The sequence below is a fragment of the Panthera leo genome, chromosome D4 (assembly GCF_018350215.1).
Source record: "Panthera leo isolate Ple1 chromosome D4, P.leo_Ple1_pat1.1, whole genome shotgun sequence".
NCBI classification, from domain to species: Eukaryota; Metazoa; Chordata; class Mammalia; order Carnivora; family Felidae; genus Panthera; species Panthera leo.
Window position 1 is genome coordinate 86081568 of NC_056691.1, and position 26908 is coordinate 86108475.

Below are 26908 nucleotides of genomic sequence, written 5' to 3' on the forward strand. Positions count from 1 at the left end.
AACATTTAAAGCTCCTTTATGATTGTTTGTATGCAGTTGTTAAATTATATACATGTATACGCGTAGAGAACATTTCATTGATGAAGAAGAAGAAAAGGAAGAAGGAGGAGGAGGAAGAGGAAGAGGAGAAGAAGACCAAGAAAGGAAAGCACCTCTTTCTTTCCCATGAGGCCAGCCAGGGAGGGGGCGCCCAGCAGTGATGTGAAAAGCAGAAGTCCAGCCAATGGCAGAATCTTCCCAACATGTTATTTGTTTATTTCAAAATCAAACAATCTCTGATAAATATTTAGCCCCAATGCCTGCAGGAAAGAGGGAGGGAGGTGCTGAAATCCCTTCAGTTGTTTAAAATTGTCTTTGGTCTGTGGGAACTTCCCTAGAGGGCCCCATCCCCCACCTCCAAAAAACCAAAACAAGACAAAACAAAACCCACACACCTTTCTGGGACCTTTCAGCTATAAAAAGAGAATCTCCATGCTACTTTTTCCACGGTAGCAGTTGGGGCCAAGAAGGTCATAGACAGGAAAAAGTTCTGAAAAGTCCAGGACAAATCCGCCTCACCCACAGCTAGGACAGATTACTGTCCCCTCCCCGGGTGGCTCTCCAACCCACTCTCCACACAAATCTTCCAAAGTGCAAACCTGATCTTGTCATCTTTCTTTAAAACCATTTTATTGTCCAATTTCAATCCAAATTCCTTAGGCTACAAGATCCTACTGGATCTGGCATTCCGGAGCAACCAGGCCCGACCCAGTGGAAATGCAGTTCCCTCGGGCTAGTTCCCACCCCACCCCTGCCCTCCTCCAGCCGCTCCCCTTCCCTCTTCAGTCCTTTGCTTTTCAACACGGCGTTCCCTCCCTACGCCTGGAAACCTCTCCCCCGACCAGCTCCGCTACCTCGCGGACTCGGCCTCATCCCCAGGCCTCTGCCAGGATGCCGCTTCTTCCACGACGCCTTCCCAGGCTGCCCAGGGACGGTAGGGGCCCCAATAGCGTAGGAGCTTGGGGTTTGGTCTATTGCCTCGCAATCGGGCTGTCAGATTCAGGAGTGCAGGGGCCAAATACCTGCAGCCTGCGGTCTCTGCTTTAAACTGCGACATTTTGGGGCTTGAATTCAATGACCTCCACACAAGTGTAAGCTAGCTCCGTATTCCATCCGGACTCCTAGCTGGTTCTGGCAGAGCACCAGTCTGAGGATTGCAGACTGGGACTATTTGGGGGTGTGGCCGGGTCCTGGAGATTCTCAGTGCTTGCAGAGGGAGCCTGGGAAACGTGCCCCTCACAAACAGGGGCGAAACCCTCCGGCCAGCCCCGACGCCTGCCCCTCACAAATATGGCATCCTGCGGATTCTTATTGGTCCTGGAGGGCTCCCTGGGCAGCGCTGATTGGCGAACGGCGGGGGCGAGGCGAGGCGAGGCGGGGCGGGGCGTCTCCGGCCCGGCCTAAAGTGCGGCTGCGGGCACCGGGACTATGTCGCAGGCACGCCGCCACCTGCGACCCGCTCTTTTCCTGGCGGCGGTTTCTGCGCGCGTTGCAACTACCGGGGTAGCGGCTCGGCGAGGGTTGAGCGCGTGGCCCGCGCCGCAGGAGCCCGGCATGGAGTATCAGGTATCAGGTATCGGGCGGGCTGGCGGGGGAGGGGGGGGGGGTCGTACGACGACACGTGGGTCGGGCCTGAGTCACTGACCGGGAGCCTGGCTGTGAGGGACTCGGGGCGGGGACATGGACCAGGAAGTTGGGCCTGGTCCGCGGGTTCTGGGAATTCTGAGGCTGAAGTGTCCCCGCCTTAGAGAATGGGAAAGGGCTCCCACTGATAGGGGAAAGAGGTCCATTGTCTCCGGAGTCCCAACTAGCAGGTGGGCGGTGGGAGGAGAAAGAGTTCTAGGAGTTCAGACTTGAGAGATCTAGGAGTTTATTTATTTATTTTGAATTGTTTATTGAAATAAACTCTACACCTAACGGGAGGCTCGAACTCATGACCCCGAGGTGAAGAGTCACATGCTCTCTAGACTGAGCCAGTCAGGCGTCCCAAGCGATCCAGGAGTTTAGATCTGGGGTTGGAGTCTCCAGGAATCAGGGCATGAAGATCCAAGTGCCTAGAACTGGAGCTCTGGCAGGCAGGAATCAGTGGCATTGGTGGAGGCAAGAATCTGGAAAGCGGAAAGTTTCCACCTGGCTCTGTTGCAGGGGTTGATTTCCACAGATCACACCTGATGCCTGCCAGGCAGATGGTAGTTTAATGGGCGTGGAGCCTGCAACCAGTTATTGAAGCCCTAAGGGCAAATAAATAGCATCTCCACTCTAACCCCCCAGTGTAGACTCTCCTGAGGCTGTACCTACCCACCTTTCTGACTGGTGACTCCCCCGCATACCCTGTCTTCCTTAAGGCTCCTTCTCTTCCCCACCTGGTTGCTTCAAGCAGCTCTTCTTTGAGTCAGAATGTGGACCTCCAATCCTCAGGATTGGGCATGGAAGCCTCCAGGGATTCCTGGTTCTAATTCCTCCAGTTCTAAGACCCCAGCCTTCTGTGGTTCTGCTCCTGACTCCCCTCACCCGCCCCCGCCCGCCTCCAGTTTAGGGACCAGTATAGCAGTGGACCTCATTGGAGGGAATGAGCGCAAAGGCGCCCGTGCAAGGAGTGAGGATCCGGAAGCCCGAATTGGGAACGGGAAGCAAGGCTTCTCCCGTTCCAAGGAACCTGCCTTGCCTGACATTCCTGGGTGGGGCCGATCAGCTTCAGGCTCCCATCGCTGCCAGAGCTGGAGAGATGCCACTTCTCCCTCACACGTGCCTAACCTCTAGGCTGGGGCAACAGGGCTGGCATTGATTGGTAGGCTTAGTGTCCTGGCTTGGCCATTGATGCCCTGGGGTTCCTCTGTTTCCGTGGACCCCTGGTTAGTCTTAACCTGCTGCCTGGGGACTGTGGTTGCCAGGATGCTGTGCGCGCACTGAACACCCTGCAGACCAATGCTGGCTATCTGGAGCAGGTAAAGCGCCAGCGGGGTGACCCTCAGGCACAGCTGGAAGCCATGAAGCTGTACTTGGCACGGAGTGGGCTGCAGGTAAGGATGTGCAGGGCCTGTGACTGCCCCCTACCCCATCCCCATCCCCTTTCTAGGAGTCTTGTGGCTGAGATGGTTGTCTGTATGTCTCAGGTGGAAGACTTGGACCAGCTGAACATCATTCACGTCACTGGGACCAAGGGGAAGGTGAGGGATGGGACTCGGGGGTCGGCTATCTACTTGATGGGGTGGTGGGGTCCAGCCTGCCCAAACAAGACCTTTTCTTTCTAGGGTTCCACTTGTGCCTTTACTGAACGTATTCTCCGAAGCTATGGCCTGAAGACAGGATTCTTTAGGTACTGAGGTGTGGCAAAATTTGGGATCCCTTAGCTCTCGGCGGTGGGGGGGTGGGGGGGGGCGGCTATGGAACCAGCTAGCAGGAGCTCAGCTTCCTGTCTCTCTGCCCAGTGTGGATTTGTTCGGTAAGCATCCCATTAGCATTAGTGACCTCAGTTTAACATATTGTCCAAGTTTGTGGCAGTCTTTAATTTTCGTTGTGAAACAAATTTGGGGGAGGGGCAGGGACTTGAATATGTAAGCTAAATATGTAGCTTCATCAGGCATCTTTTTATTAACTTAAATTTCATCTACAGCTTTTATTTATTAAAATTTTTTTTTCAGTATTTATTTTTGAGAGACAGACCATGACGTGGGGAGGGGCAGAGAGAGCCAGGGAGGCACAGAATCTGAAGCCGGCTCCAGGCTCTGAGCTGTCAGCACAGAGCCCCACGCGGGGCCCGAGCTCATGAACCATGAGATCATGACCTGAGCTGAAGTCGGACGCTTAACCGACTGAGCCACCCAGGTGCCCCTCCGTGTACAGCTTTTAAATCACAGAGAAGTCTTTATCAATTCAGACGTCTTTGCAGTAAGGAGCAGAAAACCTAGCTTGGAAGGGTATAAACGATGAGGTGGTTTGTGAAGTCCGAGGCAAGGATTCCCTTCTGCCCGGCCTGCCACAGCTGCTATTTGCCTTTGACGTAGCACCTCCTCATGGTTGCACTCAGGCACCCAAACTCACACCTGAGGATGGGGTGTGGCCTAGATATGGGTCCCTCCTCCCTGGGCTGCACCTGCCCCTCCTTAGCTGGTCACCTGTAAAGCAGTGGGGATTAATGTGATGCTCAGTCGCTCAGAATTTGCTCCTTGGGTTGGGGGCACTTAAGATTTTTCCTTCCTTTTATGTTACCGGTTCCATCAAGTGACTTTCTGTAAGCGGCTTCTTTTCACAGTTCTTTGTTCAGAATAAAGAAACACAGAGAAGGACTCAGAATGTGAGAGAGGCTTGCAGGATTCAAATATGAGCTGACAGTCTCTCTTCTAAAACAATCTTTGGGCTACAAACCCCGGCCTTTGACTTTGGCCCCCGTAGCCGCGTGGGCTGGCCTGGGGATGCAGCCTGACCACCCAGATGGGCCTTGCCCTTGAGGGCTGGAAGACGACATTGCGGGGGCAGATGTCAGCAGAGTGACTGATGGGTGTGTGGTGGGTAGAGCACAGGGAGCTGTTGGAGCCTGGAGCACATCCCTGATCAGCCGGGTGGGGGGGTCCTTTCTCCTTTTCTGGAGGAGGCACCATCTCAGTCAAGGCCTGTGGAGTGAGCCGGGTGGTGGGGAGGGTGGGTGGGCTGGGCTGGAGGAACTCAAAATAGGCCAGAGGGGCTGGGGCACAGGGAACTGTTGGGATGTGGGAGAGGTGACACACAGGCCAGTGGCATCAGCCGCACCAGGGCCTGGGAGGCTGGGTGAGGAGCCTGGGACTCTGCAGGGCAGAGGGAAGTCCTAGAAGGGCTATCAGCAGGGCAGTGACATGGTCAGAGTTGGGTCTCTGAAGACGGACGGGTCTGAGGGGCTCGGGAAGGGAGTCCTGACGACTACAGGTGTCCCGGCAGCTCTCCCCACCTGGTGCAGGTGCGGGAGCGGATCCGCATCAACGGGCAGCCCATAAGCCCTGAGCTCTTCACCAAGCACTTCTGGCCCCTCTACCACCGGCTGGAGGAGACCAAGGTGCCCATGCAGGAGGGCTGGTGGGTGGGCAGGGCAGGGGTGCTGGGGAGCCCCGGAGGGTGCCGTGTGTCCCGGGACCCCATCTCCCCGGAGCAGAGGTGGCAGGGCCCCAGGCCGACGTGTTCTCGTCCACAGGACAGCAGCAGTTATGCCTCCATGCCCGCCTACTTCCGCTTCCTCACGCTCATGGCCTTCCACGTCTTCCTCCAAGAGAAGGTACGTGCCCACCCCCCGGAGTCCTGTGTCTGAGGGGAATCCCAGCAGGCCGGGTGCCCCGGGTCCCTGACATGCCGTCTGGTCCTTTGTAGGTGGACCTGGCAGTGGTGGAGGTGGGCATTGGTGGCGCTTACGACTGCACCAACATCATCAGGTGAGGGCAGCTGCTTGGGGAGAAGGACGGTGGCCGTGAGCCCAGGGCCGGGGCGACACGGTCACAGCCCCCCTCTCTTCTGCAGGAAGCCTGCGGTGTGTGGCATCTCCTCTCTTGGCATCGACCACACCAGCATTCTGGGGGACACAGTGGAGGAGATCGCGTGGCAGAAAGGGGGCATCTTCAAGGTGACCAGGCAGCCCTGGGGAGGGGAGGTACATGGACGATCTGGGCCTGGCCCTCCAGGCTCAGGAAAGCGGGGCTGGGGCAGGGTAATCTGTGTCCTGACTCGGGATAAGGTCTTGGGCGTCAATGGGGCTTTGTGACTGTAGCAAGAGCCCTGCCTCTGGCCTTAGTGTTCCCTCGAGGGGTTCCCATTGGCCCTACGGACAGAGGCTGAGTGAGCTGCCCGGGGATAGAGGCCCCTCAGCAGCTCGTCTCACCCACTCCCTCTCCTCCGCAGCGTGGCGTCCCCGCCTTCACCGTGCTCCAGCCTGACGGTCCCCTGGCAGTGCTGAGGGACCGGGCCCAGCAGATCTCGGTGAGTCCGGAGGCACTGGGGCAGGGCTGGCAGCTGACTGGGGAGGCACGTTATCCTTTTGGGCCTCAGTTTGCCCATCTGTGCAGTGAGGGGCAGCTGCTCGTCCAGCCGGAGCACATCTTGGTTCTCCAAGGAACAGGGCTTGGTGGGTTCTGGTTGATGGGGAAAGATAGAAGGGCCGACAGCGTCAAGGAGGGGAGCTCCTGGCCGAGGCAGCTGCAGCAGCACCCCCTGACCAGCGGTCGCCCATCTCCTTGGCAGTGTCCTCTCTACCTGTGCCCACCACTGGAAGCCCTGGAGGAAGGGGGGCCGCCGCTGACTCTGGGCCTGGAGGGAGAGCACCAGAGGTCCAATGCCGCCTTGGCCTTGCAGCTGGCTCGCTGCTGGCTACAGCAAAAGGACTACCGGGGTAAGTGGGCAGGCAGTGGCTGGACGGGCGGGCTCGTGGGTAGGGGACAGGTGGAGGCTGCCTCTGAAGGTCCTATGCACACGCAGTGCCACGCAGCAGGCCCTCCCCCATCCCTCGCTCCTCAGGCATCGGGGAGCTGAAGGTGTCCAGGCCCAGTCTCTTGCGGCAGATGCCCCTGGCGCCCGTGTTCCAGCCCACGACCCACATGCGGCATGGTGAGTTGGACCTGCCCGCCCAGCCGGGCCCCTTCAGATGTCTGTTCGAGTTTGCTGTTTTGAGAGATGGGGGCAATCGGAGGTGGTGCCCAGGACAAAGGACTCTGAAGTCAGTAAGCTTCCCTGACTTTGAGTTCGTGGACTCCGAGCCTCAGTTTTCCCACCTGCCAAATGAGGTGATGATGGGACCCGCTGTGAGGTGGCATGAGTGGGGGGCTGAGGCCAGGGCCTGGTGGGTTTGGGATGTAGTGCCCTGCCAGAGGCACCTGCTATTAGTGTCCTTCTCGTCTTCATTCTTGTAAGACCATGAGGTTCTTGAATGGTGACCTTGTCTGGCTTCTTGCTCCCCGCCCCCCCCAAGACTTGCAGCACATAGTAGGCGCTCACAGCCGCCAAACCCTGTTAGCAGGTGATTGCAGTGTGCCCACTGTGTGCCAGGCCCCATATCAGGGCCATGACAGTCCTGCAGCTAGGCACCTCACGTCCCTGCACGCTTGTTCAATGGGTTAGGGCTCTCTGCCTCCATGTAATAGGGGACTATATTTGGTAGTCCCCTGTCAGGTCTGCCTGGAAGATTCCGTTAGATGAGGCAGCCCAAGAGGTGCCTGGCACCTAACGCTGCTAAGAAGCTTCTTGGCTCATCAGCTGTCCCCCCTCTGAGCAGCGGCCCTGCGAGTGGGTTGGTGTGTGCCAGGACTAGGGTGGGAGACGGCTGCCTTGCCCCCTCCAGGGCTTCGGGACACGGAGTGGCTGGGCCGGACGCAGGTGCTGCGGCGCGGGCCCCTCACCTGGTACCTGGATGGCGCGCACACCGCCAGCAGCATGCAGGCCTGCGTGCGCTGGTTCCGCCAGGCGCTGCACCGCCGCCCGAGGCCAAGCCGGTGAGTTTCGGGCGGGGGCGGGGCCTCGGGGAAGGGTGGGCGGGACCGGGCCGGTGGGGGGCGGGGCCTCAGGGGACAGGGTCAGGGTCAAGACAGGGCCAGTAGAGGGGGCAGAGGGGCAGGACTGGGGACCCTGCTGGGACTGGATCCGCGGGGGAAGTGGGGTAGTTTCTGGAGGAAGGATGGGGTGGGGCCCGCGAAGAAGCCTGGGATGTATGCATCTCCAACCTGCCTCCTCTCCCCTCTCCCAGCGGCTCTGAGGTGCTTGTCCTGCTTTTCAACTCCACCGGAGACCGGGATCCTGCAGCACTGCTGAAGCTGCTGCAGGTGAGGGGCCAGCCGGGGGGTGGGCGGCAGGCCGACTAGCCCACCTTTTGGCTGTCGCGTCCCCAGGGGTGCCTTCATCCCTGAGCCTCTGTTTCTTCAACTATAAAGCGAGGCTCCCTCGAACCGAACTGAGGATCAAACGTAAAAGCACCCACACGTTCGTAGCCAAGTCTAGTCCCAGGTCACTGTCGTCGTCCTCCCGGGTCAGGCTGGTGCCCAGAGTTAGAGGAGGGACTAGGGAGTAGCCTGAGGCGTAAGCTGTGGACTCACTGGTCATGGCTCTTCAGACATTAGCATGTGACTCTGGACAAAAGTGGCATTTCACTGGGCTTCATTCAGTTTGCCTTTCCAGAAAACGGGGGTGCTACCAAGGTGACGTGCTTATTGAGTTTGGTTTAAGGAGTTTCCAGGTTATAGAGCAGGTAGGGGCCCTGCTCTGCTCAGGGAAACTGAGGCTGCCCTCGGCTGTCAGGGCTGAAGTGGTTCCTAGGGATCACTTCCTGTTTCACAGACCAGGAGGCTGAAACTGTTCACCTGTTGTGCAGACAAAGCCTTTCCCCATCCTGGACTTGAGACGTGCTCAGTAGCTGGGTGATCTTAAGCAAGTATCCCCCGCCCTGCCTGTTTCCCTGTCTGTACAGTGGGGTCTTGCTGCCCAGGCCACCGGCCTGCAGGGTATATTGAGATAGATGGGCCGCGGAAGTGCTATGGCTGGGTTTATCCAGCATGACGCCAGTTCAGCCGGGGTGAGGGCATCTCCAGGGATGGGGACGTGTGGGGGCCTGGGGGCAGGGCCCTCAGGGCTCTAACACCCAAGTTTTTCCTCTCGGCCTTCTAGCCCTGTCAGTTTGACTATGCTGTTTTCTGCCCTAACCTGACAGAGGTTTCAACTGTTGGCAATGCAGGTAAGAGGTGACAGGATGGTCCCTGAGAGTGGGCGGGGGGGGGGGGGGGCGGTCATTGCACTGCTTAAGGCCCTTAGGTGGACTCCTCTGTTGGTGACAGTGGGGGCTTCTGAATTAGAGGTCTGGGGTAGGAGCTAGATTTGGATACATTTTGGATATTGTGGCCACAGTACCCGACAAAAGAATTACTGGGGAGAACCGTTTTCAAAATGCAGGTTGCAACTCACTGGTGGTTTGAAAATCAATTTAGTGGGTGTCAAAGCGACACTTTGTTTTAACGAAGTAGAAAATGCATGTGCCTCCTGTACAAAGAGGAGGTACTGTTTTATGAGGCTTCTGTTTCAGACAGACAGTATCCACCTAGGTGAGTACTGTGGGTCACGTTCAAAAAAAATAAGAACAGCATAAAAAAATACAGGTCCCCAGCGTCCGACTGCCGGGGAGAGTTCAGGGATGTGATTCCTACTTATGCCGGCCCACGTGATGGACGCTGCTTTGCAGATAAAGGCAACGAGACAAGGGTGGGGAGATGTGCTCGGGGGGCAGAAGCCCCAGCTTTGAAGCTAAACCGCCTGGCCCTGCTTCCTCCCGGCTCTGGGACAGTGGGCAAGTCACGGGACCCTTCTGCACCTTAGTTTCCTCATAGCATTGCCCGGCGCGAGGACCCGGGATGCGTGTACCGGGCCTGGCGTTAAGCAGGCGCGCACAGCAGGTGTCCCTTGTCGCCCATCCAGACCAGCAGAACTTCATGGTGACCCTGGACCAGGTGTTGCTCCGCTGCCTTGCACACCAACAGCACTGGAGCCGCCTGGCCGAGGAGCAGGCCGGCCCGGAGCCTGGTGAGCCCACATCCTCGCTGCTGGCTCCCCACCCGCCCGAGCCGCGTAGCGCCAGCTCCCTCGTCTTCAGCTGCATCTCCCACGCCTTGCTGTGGATCAGTCAAGGCCGGGACCCTGTCTTTCAGCCACCCAGTCCCCCGCAGGGCCTCTTCGCCCACCCTGTGGCAGGCAGCGGGGCCGGCGTGCTCCGTGAGGCTGCCGCCATCCACGTGCTGGTCACCGGCAGCCTGCACCTGGTGGGCGGCGTCCTGAAGCTGCTGGAGCCAGCCCTGTCCCAGTAGCCCAGGCAGTGGGGGTGGAAGTGGGGGCCTCCCACACCTGCCCTGCGGCTCTCCACGGACTGCTACGTTAGGTGCCTTTTGTTTTTTGCTTTTCTGATGGTCTAGACTGGCCCAGGGACCCAGGCTTTAGGCAGCAAGATAGAGGGCTGGAGGTGGGAGGCTGAGATGGGCCATCCTCTGTCTCTGAGCCTAGGGTGCCTCTGGCCTCTTCTTCCTCCCGGCTGAGAGAGCCAGAGGGCTTCCTGGTTGTCCCGCCGTCGTGGTTAGGCCTGACCACGCAGCCCACCTCCCCTCCCACCCTGCCTGCTTCCTGGCTCAGGCTTAGCTTCTTAGGCCAGGCCTAGGGTGCTGCTGGGTGCTGGTTGATAGATTTCCTCCTCCTAGTGGCCTTCTGGGAAAGAGACGGCTCCCGCCTGGGGCCCCCTAGGGACAGAGGATGGCTGGAGACAATTAAAGCCTTTAACTTTTTTAAAAAAAGAAATGGCAAACGTTTGCCTCTTGATTTCTAGTTCCCTCAGCACATAAATAGGGGCCTACAGGGGGTACCGGAACTGGATTGTGTAGGAGCCCACGCTGGGCTGTCTGAAATGAGAACACTGGACTGATGTCCATCGGCCGCAGACCTCCCCACAGGGCCCTTGTTACGGATGAGGGAGCCGTGGCTGGCTGAAAGCCATGGGATGCGCCCATTAGCCCCACAGCCAGTCAAGTGGCAGGTGCAGGATTGGAACCCAGAGCTGTCCCCTCCCCACCCGTTGTAGGTTTCCCACCCCTTCGCCCAGCCCAGCACTCATTTCATGGTCTAATTTATTGGTGGTGAGTATACAGGGGGTGGGTCCAGGCCAGACAGTTGGGCCACTCCCCATCTAATGCCTGCCTGCCTTGGGGGGGGGGGTCTCCGTGTGACAGTTGCAGGGAGGAGCTAGGCTCCCCCGTTCCCAGGCTGGGCACCCCTAGGCTTCTCGTTTCCTTGCCAGAGTAGTGCCAGCCCAGGTGTGGAGGCCGCTGGGAGCAGGTCCGGGTGGCTCTGAGCTGGCCTGGGTGAGTCTGTTTCTCCCCTCCCACCCAGCCCAGGTCGCCAAGTGCTGGATCCGGGTTAAAAATTACAGGGACTTGGTTTCTACAACAGTGTGGACTTATAGGGCAGTGGTCTCTCTCTCCGTGGTCCTGGGCGGCCGTACTCCAGGCCCACTGGGTTTGAAGGTTCGGTGGGGTGGGGGGACCCCAAGGTGTTCCAAGCTGGTGCCCCCTCTGGCAGCAGGCCCCTGAGAGGGAGGCAGGAGGGGTGGGTGCAGAGGGCATGGTCCATCCTTGGTCGAGTGCAGCGGTTGGGGTCCCGGGATAAGTTCATGGCCAGTGGTTCCCAGCTGGTGGCTGCTCAGTCTCTCTTGCTGGGCGAGGGCTGGCTCGGGGGCCCCCAGGTCGCCAGGCGGGGCACTACGCCATGCTGCTGGTGGAGCAGGGGGTGCTCTGGGTGCTCCCGATGCTGTGGTTGGTGCTACTGCTTTCTGAGGAGGCCGGGGCGGCCACCGCCACCACGGGCTCCCGCTTGCCGGGGGGACCTGGGGGCAGGGGCGGAGGTCAGGGCCCCGGCCGGGGCTCCCCGCTCCCCCAGAGGCTTCCCCGGGCTCCCCCAGGTGATGGTGGTAGAGGGGTCCTGAGCACTCATGGCGGGGGCCTGGGATACTCACGCGTGTGCGAGTAGATGTACCAGAGTGCAGCGGTGAGCAGGGCCCCGATAAGGAAGGCGCCAAAGGTGATGCCCAGCACGGCGGGCAGGACGAGGCCTTTGTCTATGCGCGCAAGGGAAGGGTGGCCGCAATCAGCACTGTGGCCTCCTCCCTGGCCCCCTACCCTGTTGTGCCGGCCAGGAGCACAGATCTGGGGAGGTGGGGAGGTCAGCCCCAGCTCTGCCACGGACTCTGACTTCTCTGAACCTCCGTCTCCTCATCTAGCAAATGGATTCATCATACTCATGCCTGGCACTAAGCCGTGGTTGTTCTGACCGTTCACCCAGAGGGCCCAGCCAGGCCTTTGGTCCATGCCTCTGCCTTCCAGGGCTGATGGAGATGCGTTTTTAGGGAGAACAGATGGTATAATCTGAGCCAAGAGTGAGTGAGGCCTGGGAGTGCAGAGCCTGCCCCACCTTACTGTGGGACCTTGGGTCAATCCCTTCGCCTCTCTGAGCCCCATACTACGGTCGTGATGGGCCAGGGCACTCTGTTCTTGGGTTTTCCCAAGCCTCGTTCCATCGACACTCTGGCCTCCTGTGTGACTATGGGCCTCCTCTTGGACCTTTAAGCTCCCATCTATGCAGTGGGGTAATTAGGCCTGCTCTCTTGGTATGGGCTGGGGCTGGGGGCTCCATCCTGGCCCAGGTGGGGTGGCAAGGAAGCAGGTGCCCCCCCCCCCCCCGACCTCTGTCCCCAGTGTCAGTGACCTCCTCTGCCTGGTGGGGGCCTGGGCCCAAAGGGAATTAACAAGGAGCCTGGAGCGTGCTGGGCTGAAGGAGCATCCTCCACATGGGGGGGGCCAGCCCCATCCCAATGTGCCTTCTGCCTCATTTGGTTCTAGGACCCCCCACCACACACACATACCCAGCAAGGTCAGCTAGCAACCATGGACATTTGGAAGATCTAAATGCCTGGGATCTGGTCCACAGGGTAGTCAAGAGCAAAGACTTTCTATCTAGAAGATGCGGCATGGATCCTACTCTAGGCTTCTGGGGACCCTTCTGCCCTCCTCCCAGGGCTGCTCTTTCTGGGGTCCTCTCTGCATGTCTGTGCCACACCCCTCTGGGCCATCCAGCAGGCCCTACTCTGGCCTCAGCCCCCGGAACCCTAGAGGGACTCACCAGGCAGTCCAGGGCTGACGATGTTCAGACGCATAGAAATAGTCCTGTGGACTTCCTGGAGGAGGAAGAGAGAGTGGTGAATGAATGGCGCAGTCTGCAGGAGGCAGCTTCAGGGCTTGTTCCCTGGCTCTGTGATCCTGGCCTGTCACAACGCACCCTGGGGCCTTGGCTGTGGATCCCATCCCACCACTTTCTAGCTGGGAGCCTTTGGGTAAGTCCTGGGAGATCTGTACTGAGGGAGGGCGGATGGCCCTTTGCTGCTACTGGGATGTTCCCTGGGAGGTTCCTGACTCCCATGAGGATTGTGGGGTCACTCTGGCCTGCATCTGTGACACTTGTCAACACCTGGGAGAAATGAGCCAGGTCAGCCCAGAGGCCCATGCCCACTGAATCTAGGGTGGAGAGGCCCACTCAGGAGTGGCTCAGAGGCTTTCCTGGCTTCATATAACCAGGGAGGTTTCTAATCCTGGAGATCCTTCTGTGTGCCAGGGCCTGGGGGTGTGTGTATCCAGAGCTGTGTGCCTGAGAACAGGGATCCCTACTGGATGGTGAAAGAGAAAATCAGAATTTTGTGTCCTTTATCTTAACCCCTCTCTGCTGAGATTTGTTTAATGTAGTGGCATCGGTGACTGTACCACATGGGGAGAGGGGTAAGTCTGGGTGGGTAGATTGATGGATGACTGGGTGGGATGGTAGGAGGCTGCTGTCTGGCTGGGATGGTGGAAGGACTACGGATGAATGATTGGGTGGGATGATGAGAAGTGTCAATTGATGAATGGATGACTGGGTGGGATGGTGGAAGGCAGGATGGATGAACATAGACGGGTGCTGGAAGGATGCATGGATGGAAGAATGAGTGGTTGTTGGAAGGATGGATGGTGGAAAGATGAAGGGAACAAAAGGGAAGAAAAATGGCCGAAGAAAGGAAGGATGGATAGGTGGAAGGAAGAAAGGAAAGATGGGAGGACAGATGGTGGGTGGATGACTTGGTGGAAGGACAAGTGGATGGATGGATGGATGGAATGATGGATGATGGAAGGAGGGCCAGACAGAAGGATGGATGGAAGAACAGATGGGTGGATGGTAGAAGGAGGAGTAGATGGAAGGATTGATGGATAGATGGAAAAAAGGAGAGATGGATAGAAGAAAGGAATGAAGGATGGATGGGGGCGGCAGCAAATCCTACTAATGTCCGAGATACAGCAAAGCCATCAGACGGCAGCAGGGTGGCACAAAGCGTACCCTTGGTAGCCAGAAGCCACACGCCAGTCTGGTTCTGCCCCTTGCCAGCTGCTCCCATAACATGGGCTGTCACATCCCTTCCTGGAAATCCCGGGCCCGAAGCCACCCTTGAAGCTGAGCTTGGCTCGGGCTCCACTCACCAGGGACCAAGTCCTCGGGCGCAGGGTTATGGTGCAGCTGAGGGTGCCAGTCGTGGGTGTGGGCACCATGTAGCCACGGAGGAGGAAGCTGAAGCGCATGTCACCACCGGGGCCTGGGGACAGCAGGCTTACACAGCTGCCCTTGGCTACCTGGCTCTGGATGAGCTCCACGGTGTCCGCGTCAGGCCCCAAATCCAGCTGGCAGCTGTCCAGCTGGAGCATGAGCTCAGGGATCGACGGGGACATGCTCACCTGCAGGGGGAGGTGAGAGTGATGAGGCATGGTCAGTTACTCACCCTTGCCCTCGTGGAATAAGCTAGATTCACTCTGGAGCTCCACCCCAGCGATAAGGACAGTCCTGGTTCTGCCTGGAGCAAACGAGGAGGAGAAGACCTTCCACCCGGTGTCTCCCCACCCCCCCCCACCCCCCCCCCCCAAGCACCGTGCTGGCTGCCTCCTCGCACACCTTCTCTGTACTAATGGTGGAAAGGAAGGATCCCGGGAGTGGGCAGGCGGAGAGGTCAAGGCCAGTACCTGCACAAAGCCTTGTTGCCCCAGCTCGATGGTGTTGGAGGCCTGGAGGAAGTGCGGGCTGAGATACAGGCCCAGCTGGAAGGAGAGGCCCTCCGTGGTGATGCAGTGCACCTTTTTCTGTGGGAGACAGGAGCGGGGGATGGTCAGTCTGGGAGGCACCCGGCTTAGGAAGGTAAGGAAGGGGTGCGGGTGGGGGTGGGAGTAGGAGCCATGGGCCCAAGTTGCTGCCTGACCCTGATTGTCCCCTTTAAAAAAACAAAAACCAAAGCTAATATTTATCAAGAACTTGCCCTGTGCCAGGCCTGTGTGAATGGTTTTCCATGTGTCTGCTCGGTGACTGGTCACAGGCACCCCCGTGGGGGGGATCCGTTCTTACGCCCCTGGTTACAGACATAACTTCTGGGCCCAGAAAGCTTAGTGGATTTGCACAAGGCCACACAGCCAGTATGTACTAGAATCCTCTGACCGGAGAGACTGAGAATGTCACCCTAAACAGTACCGGGGGAGACTGAGGTACGCTCAAGATAACATGGCTTGCCAGGATCGGGGCCTGAGTTTTCTGAAGCCTGCTCCCTCCCAGGCCAGGAAGGGGCTCCAGGACCCTGAACCAGATGGGTTAGCATGGTAACCATCCATCTCACCCGTTGCGGTGATGAACTTGACAAGAGGTTGATGACCACCTGCAGGAAAAGAGCCAAGGTCAGAGCCACAAAGTACCCCAGAGGGTACTTTCCCACCCAAACCACCCATTTAATGGATGGGAAGACTGAGGCAACCGATGGCTAAGTTTGTCTTCTACTGAGCACCACACCACACTCTCCCAAAGGCCCTTCAACCTGGAAGGTCAAGGAGGCACCAGCTAAGCTGGCCCAGATACCTTTCCTGCCCATCCTAGTTCTTACCTCATTACTGACCACATTGTCTGTCACTTTCGTGCCACAGCTGGAGTAGGTGCTGCGCAGGACAAACTGTTCATCTCTGTCCTCAGCCTGGCAGCTGGGGTCCCAGAAGGTCAGGCTTGTGATGGTGCACCTCAGAGTCTGGGCCAGGATTGGAGCAGGGGGGCACCGTCAGGAGGCATGGGGCTCTGGCGCCTGCCCGTCATACCCCCAGCACCAAGGACTGACATAACCCAAGGCTCCCAAATCAGCTTCTCCCGTCTTCATTTTTGTTAAATCTTACACCACACCATTTAAGTCTTAAGACTTTTCCTGGGGCTCAGTTAAGCATCTGACTCTTGATTTTGGCTCAGGTCATGATCCCAGGGTTGTGGGATCGAGCCCTGTATCAGGCTCTGTGCTGAGCGTGGAGCCTGTTTGGGACTCTCTCTCCCTCTCTCCCTGCCCCTCCCCTACTCATGCACACATGCCCTCTCTCAAAGTAAACATTAAAAAAAACAAAAAAAAACAAAAAAAAAAACTACACTCACTTTTGTACTTAAATAAATGCAGCACTATTAAAATTTAAAACATTAATTTGAGTTCTACATAAAATCATTGCCCACAGCCCAGGGGCGTGTAATCCCACCAGCATAACCCAGTCTCAGAACCCTAGACTCTTAGACGTGGGGTTGCCAAATTTTTCCTATAAAGGGCCAGATAATAAACAGATTCCGTGGGCCATGTGGTCGCTGTTGTAATTAGCAAACTTTGCCATGATAGCCTGAAAGCAGCTATAGAAACAGGTGAATGAATGGGCTGTGTGGTAGTAACACTTTATAGAAACACAGAGGACCAACGTTCGCCACCTCCTCTCTTAGAAGAACCAATCTTAGAATTTTTCAGTCACACTCGCAGGATCAAAGAATCTCGGAGTCTTAGAGTTGAGTGAGTTGAGTGAGCACCCGAATCCAACTAACTCACGTCTACTCCTCCAGAATGCCACTCCTGACTGCTACTGCCCCCCAGATGCCCAGAGCCACCTTGAGAGATAATAGCCCACCAAATAAAAATGACTCTGGGTCAAGCCGCAGTGACCCATAGGCCTGGAATTCAAATTCTGCACGCTGACCACATTTCATAAATCAATGAGAGGGTAGGACGCTCTGTGTTGGGGTAATTCTGTTCAGACCCTTTTCTTTGTATTTTCTTCTACATGGATGCTGTACTCAGAAAATGTGCAGGTGGGTTTTTTTTTGTTTTTGTTTTTTTGTATTTTTAACAAATGGCATCATACTGTCCACCCTGTAGCTTAGTTTGGTAAGCATGATATAAATCATAATATATATTTCTCTATATTTCTAGATCTAGCACATTCTTTTGAATTGTCATGTAACGTTCCAAAGATTGATGGATTACAGTGTACTCATCCAGACCCCTTGGGCTGGGCAGCAGTAATGCCAGCCAGACAGAGGCAGAGGGGGAGAAGAGCGGGGCAGCAGACAGGTGGCGATTCGTATTGCCCCTGAACCCCACAGCCCCCCCAAATTTCCACATGGACCTAACTATAGATTTAAGTGTCACTCTCAAAATCCCTGAGAACATGGGTGATTTGTCGAGGCCCTGGCAAAGATTTCCTGCCTCAGGCTGGAAGAAATCCCACAGGGGAAGATGGGCAGCTAGGATGGCCCAGTGTTTTTAAATGTCCAAAAACAGGGGCACCTGGGGGCTCAGGTGGTTAAGCTTGATTTTGGCTCAGGTCATGATCTCGGCTCAGGTCGTGATCTTGCGGTTTGTGAGTTTGAGCCCCACATTGGGCTCTGCACTGACGGCACAGAGCCTGCTTGGGATTCTCTTCCCTCTCTCTGCCCCTCCCCTGCTTGCACTCTCTCAAAAGAAACTTAAAAAAAAAAAAAAAACCCAAAACTTTAAAATGTCCAAAGACACAAAAATCACTGTAGCCAAAATTTAGAACAAGGTTATTTCAAGTAAGAATAATGGACAAAGCCCCCCCTCCCCTTTTTAAATGTAAAATGCTTATATAAAAATCATCAAGAAAAATACTGAGCTACCTTGATAAAGCACTTTAGGTCACATGGAGCCACGCCCATACTACTAATCAAAGAATTAAACATTGAAACAAGAACACCATGTCCCACCTCTCGTTGGCAAAGGTTTTTGGAATTTTTAAAATTCTATTTTATTTTTATTTTTTAAGGAAGCCCTATGCCCAGCGTGGGGCTTCAACTCACGACCCCAAGATCAAGAATCACATGCCTCACCAACAGAGCCAGCCAGGTGCTCTGGCAAAGGTGTTTTTTTGTTGTTTTTGTTTTTTTCCTTAAATCATTGTCTGGAGAGAGAGTCAAAGTGCTCCCCTAAATCAGCAGTGAAAACTAGAATCTTTTGGAAAGTAGGTTGGCAACGTGTATCAAAACTTAACAGAATATTCAATCATTTTGACCCAGAAATCTCACTCATGTGGAAATCTATCCCAAGAAAATAATCCTATGTGAAGAATGCACAATATTTTCCGCGCATCTATAACGTTGCACAACTGCAAGCAATCTAAATGTCTGACAAGGGAGGAAGGGTTAATTATGTCGTGTCAAAGTGACGGAATATGCACTCATTAAAGTGATATTAAGTACATTCGTCAAAGTTCTAAAAATACATGAAGCGAATATAACAGGAGACAGACAAGTGCATTGGACAGGATTTCACCATGTAAGAAATCCACAGAGAACATGTTTGAGAAACACTAAAATATTGGTAGCCACTGTCTTTGGGCAGGAAGACTGCGATTTTCTTTTCTGGTTTTTCACATTAAAAAAAAAAAAAATCCAGTGTTATTTTTATAGTAAGTGCCTTGTTCTTCAATCTGGTGGAGATCATGTTGTTTAAAATATTCCATTAAATGACCCCTCAGCTCAACCTGCATTTAGGATTAATTAATGATGACTAACTACTATCTGCTTTTTTAAACGTTTTGTTTTTGAGAGAGAGAGAGAGAGAGACAGAGCATGAGTGGGGGCGGGGCAGAGAGAGAGGGAGACACAGAATCCGAAGCAGGCTCTAGGCTCTAAGCTGTCAGCACAGAGCCCGTCGCGGGGCTCGAACCCACGAACCGCGAGATCGTGACCCGCGCCGAAGTCAGATGCTTAGCCTACTGAGCCACCCAGGTGCACAGGACCTCCAAGATTCTTGGCCTAAAGGAACGACCAGCTCTGCTCCCTGGGGCTGGGGGGTGGGGATGCCCTTACCGAGATGAGATCTTTCTTGAGTACCAGAGTCATGACGCCTTCGGAGCACTTGGGCTGGATCAGGGACAGGAGCAGCTCCTGGTTGCAGCTCTCCTTGGGAGGGGTGGTGTGGACAGGTGCGGGAGAGGTCTGCAGCCCACCATCTGCAGGGCAGCAGAGGCCGGCAGGCAGTCAGCGCTCCCTGTGCGCCAGGCACCAAGCGCTTCGGCAACTAGCCGCTCAGTCCTCAGGCGGGGCACAAGGAAGACAGGGGACAGGAAGACAGGGCTCCCCTGGGCTGACGCAGCGGCCCCGTTCACACAGCGGCCAGGGGCACTTTCGCTGTCCCGGGGCCACTGATCCAGGGAGAGGGCGAGGGAAGGGAGGCGGGTGCTCACCGCAGCTGCGGGCCTGCAGCGAGACGACACTGGCCAGCGGGAGCTCCACGAACGATGCCACCACGCTGGCGTTGAGTCTCCGGGCCTCCCCCAGCAGGCCTTGGGGTGTGTCAGGGAGCACGAAGCCACGGATGTTCTTCTCCGGAAAGATCTTGAAGGAGTATTCCCCAGTGGTCTAACAAGAGAACAGAGAGCCACAGCCGCAGTCAGGGGGCAGCCTGGCAGCCAGGGTTATGGCAGGCCTCAGTGCCACCCTCCTTTGCTCCTACGGTTTCCTCTCTGCCTGGGCCACCTCCCCTCATCTCCTGGCTGCTGTTTGTCCTTCACATCAGCTTGGGGTTCACTTCTCCAGGAAACTTCCCTGACCCTGTGGGCTGGGGTAGGGGCCTCCCGAGGGGATGATGGAAAGCTTCACGGAGGAGGTGCCACCTGGGTGGAGGTCTGAAGGAAGAACAGATACTGCACAGAGGAAGAAGGTGGATGTGTGAAGGCTCAGGGCTGGGGTGCTAATGCGGGGAGTTTGGGTTCCCTCTTTGGAGAGCCCCTGCGAGGCCCGCGCAGGGCTGTCTGGGTCGCGGAACAAGACTCACCCAGATCTGCATGTTGTGGTTGGCGTCGATGAGCCAGGACACGTAGGGGGGCCCTTGCAGGATAAGCACAGCGTCCGGATCCCCCGAGGCACAGCGCAGTTCCACCTTCACGGTCACTGTCCGGGGCCTACAGGGAGACAGACCCCGGCGTCAGCGCAGGGCAGGAATGCGGGGTTGGGCGGGACCTGATGGAGACTGGCCAGGAGGGGACCAGGCCTGGGGTCTGGTGGGCAGCGATTGAGGGCTTTCGCCTGGTCTCTGTAGGTCCGCGGGATGGGCGTGGAAGTGGGTGGGGCTCAGGTCCATAAGGGGCGGGGCCCAGAGATAAGGTGGCAGAAACAATACTGTTACTAGCCAGGGGTGGGGCTTGATGCGGGCGGGGCCTGGGGCGGGGTCAGGCACGCTTACCTGTCCTGGGTGCCTGGCAGGACCCTCACGATGTGTGCTTCCTTGTGGCCAGGCACACCTTCCAAACGACAGCCCCGGACAGAGGCCGGAGTGAGCGGCTTCCATTCGAGCGTGTGGCCCATGTCCATGAGGGGTTCCAGACTGCAGGAGGACGGTGACCCTGGGGCTGTGGGGACAAGCTCACCTCAGTTCCTCTCTGGAGCAGCCTGGCACCGCTACACAGTAAAAGTGGGGTGGGCAGGGCGGAGCAGCAAGGAAGTGGGGTGCCTGGGAGGACCGGAGTTCCAAGTCTCCCCTCCACCACTTACTGCCAGGTGACCTGGGGCAAATCCCCTGGCCCGTTGCCTCATCTGTCAACACAGGGCTAATAAAGGCATGAACCCATGGCTCATGTTAGGGGTGCAGCCCAGCAATGACCAGCGCATCACCTCACTTTCTTCTCTCTTTCTTTTTTTTTTTTTAACTTTCTTCTTTCTTACGGCATTTACCATGACCTGAAATTATGGAATGTATTCATCTGTGGATGTGTTTATAATCATCTCCCCACCACGGTGTTGGCTCCAGGATGGCAGGATCTGGGTCCGTCTGCAGAGACTCCCCAGATGCCTAGCATAGGACTGAACACATAGTAGGTGCACAATAAACAATGTAAACGTGCTGCTTTCTAGGTCAAAAATTACCGTCCCCTTAGAGCACTGACTTGCTCTATGTGACCTGGGGCAAATCACATCCCAGTTTGGAGACTTAGTGTCCACATCTGAGGAACGGGTCAGAGGAATTCACATTTTTTTCCAGAGCTGAGTCCTGAGTCCAAAGAGGCTGCTGGGGGAAGCTGACCTTGGTCCAGACGGAGGAGGATGCTTTCAGGGTCGTTCAGCTCAGCGACAGATGCGATGGGGCCCTTTGTATCTGCCCAGTTGAGGAGCTGACTCTTGGTGGTGAGGGGTGGCAGCTTTGTGGTGTTGATTCCTGGGTGCCCTTGGAAGATGACCATCTTGGGGTCCTGGGAAGACACGTGGAGGCTCAGAGTGCTGTTCCTGGGCCTGAGCCCCCTCTGTTCCATTCAGGAGGTTGGGAGGTAACTCGGGGAGGCAGCCAGTTGGTTAACCGGAGGAGGCAGGGCTGAGAATCCCGAGGCTGATAGATCTCAAGCCCCCTAATTAGCCCCCGACCCAGAGCGAGATCTGTCCCATCTCCCTCCCATACCTGGGGTGCCGGATGGACACGCATCTGTGTTCATTCACCTGTTCATTCAAACACCACCTCCCCCGCCTTCCATAGTTTTACTCATTCAACCTACCCTTGTGACATTATGTGGCTAGGGTCTGTGAGGCACAGTGTCTGCCTCGCCCACCCCTGCATGGTGCCAGACACATAGTAGGCACTGGGAAACATTAATCTGACTCTGTGCCCAGGCCCTGGGCCCAGCACCGGGGATCCTGACGTGTCAGATTTACCCAGATACCTAGCACATAACAGGTGCCCCTTGTGCCGAGGGAAGGGAGCAAGGAAGGAAAGAAGAAACAAACGAGCAAATGAATGAATGAATGAATGAATGAATGAATGAATGAAAGACTAAGGGACTGTCCCTGCCCTGGGGGATCTTACCGCCCAGAAGCCAGTCATGCCTCAAGTCATTTGAAACAACGGAAGACAGAGGATGTTATTTAATAGACGCAAGGGAGCAAGACAGGTCTCTGGAGGGACAGGGATGGGAATCTGGAGGCGTCTAGCACCTCACTGCTCTACTGCCCATGCCTCAGGTGAGACCCTGGTGGGCCAGGGGAAGGAAGCAGGGAAGACTTCCTGGAAGAGGTGTTCTGTTGAAGCCAAAAGGATTCAGAGGAAGCTGCTGGGGCCCCAGACTCAGGAGTTCCTTTGCATTCCATCTTCAAAGCCAGGCGCATCGCTCTGGAACAATACCACCTTAAGGGCTTCAGGCTAGATACTAAGGGGGACTGCCTGGCAGAGGGGGTAGGCAAGACACCACAGAATGGTCCACCTAGAACGGAGCAGGACTTAAACGAGGGAACGAAGTGATGAGCGCCCGGGTGAGGATCCCAGCCCCCATGATAGAAGGACTGGGGCAGTGGTTTAGAGCTGGAGGAGAGGAGGGACCTTTACCCAGTCTGACTCTCAGGGTCATCATCTGTAAAATGGGCATGTAACAGGGATTAAAGGGCAAGGCCTTTGTCAATTGCCTGGTGCTGGGTCAGACCCAGAGGCCCGAGCCCCAAACCCTGCTGCGGCCCCTCTGGTGGGAGTCCCTCCACCCGCTCAGGTAGCTGTGGCTGGGACGCCAGCAGCTCCGACAGTGCCCCACCCCCATCCTGAGTATTCTTAGTTCCAGGGAGGAAGGCCTGGCCTGGCCGGAGCCAGCCACTACTGCGACCTTCCTGCCAGGCGGGTGCATTTTCGTGTTCCCTGCGTCACCCAGGGCCCCGCCTGCAGGGCCCAGGAACGGGAAGGGGAAGGGGTGGGGGGGCTGCAAGTCAAGGCGGGGAGGAGGAACCCTGGCAGGCCTGGCTCTCCACGGGGCCTTGATTTACCCCACGGGGAACAGAGGGAAGTACCACATGGGGCCGTTCTGGCTCTGCCCTCCTGATCGGTGTCCATGGCTCCCGGGGCTTTCAGGCTGGCCCTCTCCCTCTGGTGCCTGGGGCCAGCCTGGCTGCTTCACCCCACCCCCAACCGCTCTCGTCTCTGGGCCCATCTCCCAGGCAGCCCTGGATCTGGGTCTGTCTGGGTTCCCAGCTCCCCTCCTCCTCCTCTCTCTGTGGTTTCTCTGAGTGTCTGTCTGTCCCTCCCACAACATGCTGCCTCTGCCTAGTTCCATTTTTCTTTCTGTGTCTCTCTCCTCCTTGTTATCTTTGCTGTCCACCCCCACCCCTGCCCTCTGCTTTCTCTGGCGGTAAACAGCAGCTGCTCCCATCTGGGGGCCACCTCCCAGGGCCTTCCAGTAGGGGAGGCAGTGCCCACAGGCCACCCCACCTCCTCCAGCCCTGACCCCCCCTTGCTGTGGGTCCCAGCCAGTTGACCTCCTCTCTGGTGGGTGTGCCTGACACTTAAAACCCGAGTTTTTAAAACATATTTTTTTCTCCAGTGTAGGCCATGTTCATGAGAGCAAATGTTGCAAATTCAACAAAGCATAAAGAACAAATAAATACCTCTCTCAATCCCACTTCCCAGCCGTAACCACTATTAACACATTGTTAGGTTTCCTTTTCCTTTGTACACAAATGTTTTCAAGCAGATCTTGTAGTTTCTTCAAAGACAGTGACCAGATTACTTTACGGGATGTCACTGAATCCGATTCTGCCACCGGACAGAAGGGAAAACAGAGGTGATGCAGGAGGATTGGAGTTGGCCGGGGTTGCCCGTCACCCTGACTCCCACGTCTGGGTTTGGAATCTTTACCCCAGACCCTGCCGCCTTTTGGGCTCTCTCATCAGGGCCCCATGGGATTCGCCAGGCAGGGCCCCGGTGAGTAATGTCAGAATGAAAAGGAGAAGCGGGGCTGCTGGGGCAGGGGAGCCCGGCCCACAGAGACGGACAGCAGGGGCCTCCGCCCAGGTTGGAGGTAACACACTCACGAAGGCCAGGTTGAGTGGGATTCCTGGGGCCTGTAACCGCAGGAGCACGTTCTTGTTCGCGCTGAGGACCAGGAGCACCTCTTGGGGCCACGTGCCATTTTGCGTGGACTTCTGGATTTTCAGCTCCAGCTCTGACACCGCCTAGGGTGGGGGCAGAAGAGGGACACACGCAGCAGTCAGGCTTGCTCAGGCTGTAGTAAAGACTCACTGTCAGCTTCCCCTCCCCTCTCCCTGCCCCACCGGGCTGCCCCTGTCTCCCAGCGCCCAGAGCCGCGCCCGGCCTTCGGGAGACGCTCAGGTAATATTTGCTGAGTGAACGAAGGCGATTAGTCTCATCAAATCCAAAGAGATTTTTAAAAAGGCAATAAGCCCGAACTTTATCCAGTAGATCAAAGGTGGTTGTTTCTATTGAGCGCCTGCTGTATACCAGGCCTGCAAGCGTCTGTGTGACTTAGAGAGCGCCCTGTGCCCCTTCTCTGTTCCTAGGCAGCAATGTTGAGGCACCCGCCCCTTCCCAGCTTGCGGTGTTCCTGTTTGCCTTACTATCTTGAAGCACTAAAATGCCCGTATTTTTGTGGCTGGAATGCCATCCTTTTGCTAGAAGACGAGGAAGTTGAAATCATTTGTCTTGAGAGGTACCTACTGCGTGAAAAGTTTTAATCTCCCGTGGTATATGCAGTTAGGATGCTTTCGTAACCACAACCGCATCCACAACAACAACGTTTAACACTTACGTGGTGCTTACTATGTGCCAGGACCGTTCTGTGTTTTGCATACGGACTGATCTACTCACAACCTGAAGAGGTAGGCAGCATTGTTCTCACTTAATAGATGAGGAAATGCACATAAGGTAAAGTCACTTGCCCAGGATCACACAGCACTAAATATGGAGCTAGGATACGCACTTGGACAGGCCTCGCCTCTCACTGTACGGCCCCACATTTTTCTATACCTCCTTATTCCCAAGAAGAAAAAGGACACGGCGATCCCCAAGGCAAAGCTTCTATGGAAAGAGCAGCACCCTCAGCCCTGCCCAAAGACTTTCTGAGCCAGTGAACAGGTGGCTGCTGTAACCGAGGCAGGGACGTGCCTCGGGGGCCCCACCACGGACTCACGAGGACAAAGACGGATGGAAACACTTCCCTGGAAAATGAGCTCCGCCGCTCTCCAAAGCGGGCAGTCTCTACACGGAGATAAAACCTAACCCCTTAAACCTCCTCATACTTATCAAAAGGGAGAGCGGTATTTCAAGATGAAGACATCAGTGGAAAGTTTTAGATTTCACTTCCAATTATCTCCTGGCCATTTCCCCAGCTGATGTCACAGAGCCAGAGAGCGTGTTGCAGCCACTGGAAAAATCTGCCCAGAAGTATTTCCGTCAGTCAATAATGACACCGTAGTCACTCTTTGTTTGTGACTTTGCTCTTTAAAACAAAAGAGCGAACGATGTGATTTCATTTTCAACGTTTCACAAGTAGCTCTTTCATTTTAGTGAGCTACTGAGGTTGGCTATCTTTGAATCACGACTTTTATGCGAATTTATACAGCAATATTTATAAGATCACATTTTGGATTTGTGTTTTCTTCTATAGTTGATTTATTGAGAGAGAGAGAGAGAGAGAGAGAGAGAGCACAAGCAGGGGAGGGGCGGAGAGAGAGAGAATCCCAAGCAGACTCCGCGCTGTCCCCACAGAGCCCCATGAGGGGCTTGGACTCGCGAACCGTGAGATCACGACCTGAGCCAAAACCAAGAGTCAGATGCTTCGCCGAATGAGCCACCCAGGCACCCCTCGTTTAATTAGCGTTTTCTAAAGGGTTTATAACATTTTGGTTTTTGAAATATCTTTTAAAATCAATTTCGTAAAATATTTATGCACCCTAGGGGTGCCTGGCTTAGTGGAGAATGGGACTCTTGATCTTGGGGCTGCGAATTCGAGCCTCACTTTGGATGTGGAGATTACTTAAATAAAACTTAAAAAAAATAGGTATACATTCTAAACACCTTAAAAGTTAAACGCTGGGTTTAATAGATTTGGGGAAACTATGAAATACAAATCTAAATGTCAGAACTGACATTTTGTTCCGGGATTGTGATCTCTATCTGAAATTGTTGTTTAATTAATTTAAAAATTGAAGTATAATTAGCAGACTACTTGAAATTAACCGGAGCAAAGGGAGACCCACCTCCGCGGTACAGCCGACCTGCCAGAATCTTTGAGAACGGACCTGCCCTCGCCTCCTTACCCTGAATGCGTGTGTAATCACAACTGTTTGCACAGCTCTGTGTAGCTACTGAACGCCGTTCAACTGTACCCTCTAAACGGGCACACTTGACCTAGACGAAACTGTTGACAGATCAACTGACTATCGGTAATTTCACATGGTTCAACTTAACCTGTGCCTGGCCCTGTACTGAGCAGGTGACATGTGCTCTTGTGAAGCAGAATCGGGTATTTATTCTCCCATTTTACGGGTACAACACCACTGTCTAGCCCCATCTGTCTGTCCTCACCCGAGGGAGTGACCTTTGGGCCGCACACAGCGGAGAGATGGGCCCCGTGATTTGGAGACGCTCATCCGCAGGGATGAGATCTGTCCTCTGCCCCTTGCCGGGCATCCACGGCCCGAGAGCGCGGCAGGCGACAGAAAAGCTGGGAGGGCACCCTCGGAGCTGGCAGGAAAGAGCCCTGGGAACCCTCATTCTTGCCGCTGCTTGGCAACCGTACCTGCTCCCCTGTACCTCAGTCTCCCCACTTGGTAGGATGGGGTTGGGAACAAATACCAGGTAGGGTTCTGGACAAAGGAAGTGAAAAAAGAGAAGTGGAGGTCAGCGTCGGGTCATGCCCAGGGTGAGGGCATTAAGAGACTGAAACTTCAGGACATTTGTCACGACACACTCAGCTCTCCACCCACCACGCAGTTACCACCACGTTCCTCCTTGTACAGTTGGGGACTGAGACACAAAGAGGGGGAGCCACGGGCCAGGGCCACACGGCAAGTGAGAGGTGTGGAAACTCAGGGAGGCGGGAAAGCTGGGCTCCCTGGGGTCTCGGAGCTCCCGGACCTGGCCGAAGTCAGCTGGTTCCCAGAAAAAACCGGTCGGGTTTCCACAGCAAACATTTCCATCCCGTGGCCCTGACTCATCCCAGCAGTCCCTCACACGCACACGGACTTCCCTCTTCCTTCCCAGCCCAGA

At 55.8% G+C, this 26908-nt stretch overlaps 2 protein-coding genes across 3 annotated transcripts in view; one reads left to right on the plus strand and one right to left on the minus strand.

The window, feature by feature from the left end:
- The first annotated feature begins 1085 nt into the window (after positions 1–1085).
- Positions 1086–10310, plus strand: FPGS (folylpolyglutamate synthase). 2 transcript variants are annotated; one of them, XM_042912462.1, is made up of 15 exons: positions 1086–1605; positions 2931–3059; positions 3153–3206; positions 3291–3355; positions 4951–5065; positions 5201–5281; positions 5374–5435; positions 5521–5623; positions 5899–5976; positions 6238–6385; positions 6511–6600; positions 7331–7481; positions 7733–7808; positions 8647–8713; positions 9448–10310. In XM_042912462.1, exons 1-15 carry the CDS (start codon positions 1468–1470, stop codon positions 9831–9833), a joined length of 1743 nt encoding a protein of 580 aa, XP_042768396.1. In that variant the 5' UTR covers positions 1086–1467; the 3' UTR covers positions 9834–10310. The 2 variants fall into 2 exon arrangements, with proteins under 2 accessions (XP_042768396.1, XP_042768397.1); XM_042912463.1 differs by lacking the exon at positions 2931–3059 and having other exon boundaries at positions 1561–1605; positions 3116–3206.
- Positions 10311–10623: 313 nt separating this feature from the next.
- ENG (endoglin) overlaps positions 10624–26908 on the minus strand; it is a 30828-nt gene continuing 14543 nt past the window's right edge. The window contains exons 3-15 of the mRNA XM_042912461.1: positions 23713–23853; positions 20957–21122; positions 20120–20285; positions 19712–19838; positions 19122–19296; positions 18745–18887; positions 15506–15643; positions 15245–15283; positions 14604–14720; positions 14070–14321; positions 12688–12742; positions 11525–11626; positions 10624–11395 (exon numbers count right to left, since the gene is read on the minus strand). Coding sequence (XP_042768395.1) covers positions 11271–11395; positions 11525–11626; positions 12688–12742; positions 14070–14321; positions 14604–14720; positions 15245–15283; positions 15506–15643; positions 18745–18887; positions 19122–19296; positions 19712–19838; positions 20120–20285; positions 20957–21122; positions 23713–23853 — 1746 coding nt within the window. The 3' untranslated portion in view covers positions 10624–11270. The remainder of the gene's footprint in view (positions 11396–11524; positions 11627–12687; positions 12743–14069; positions 14322–14603; positions 14721–15244; positions 15284–15505; positions 15644–18744; positions 18888–19121; positions 19297–19711; positions 19839–20119; positions 20286–20956; positions 21123–23712; positions 23854–26908) is intronic.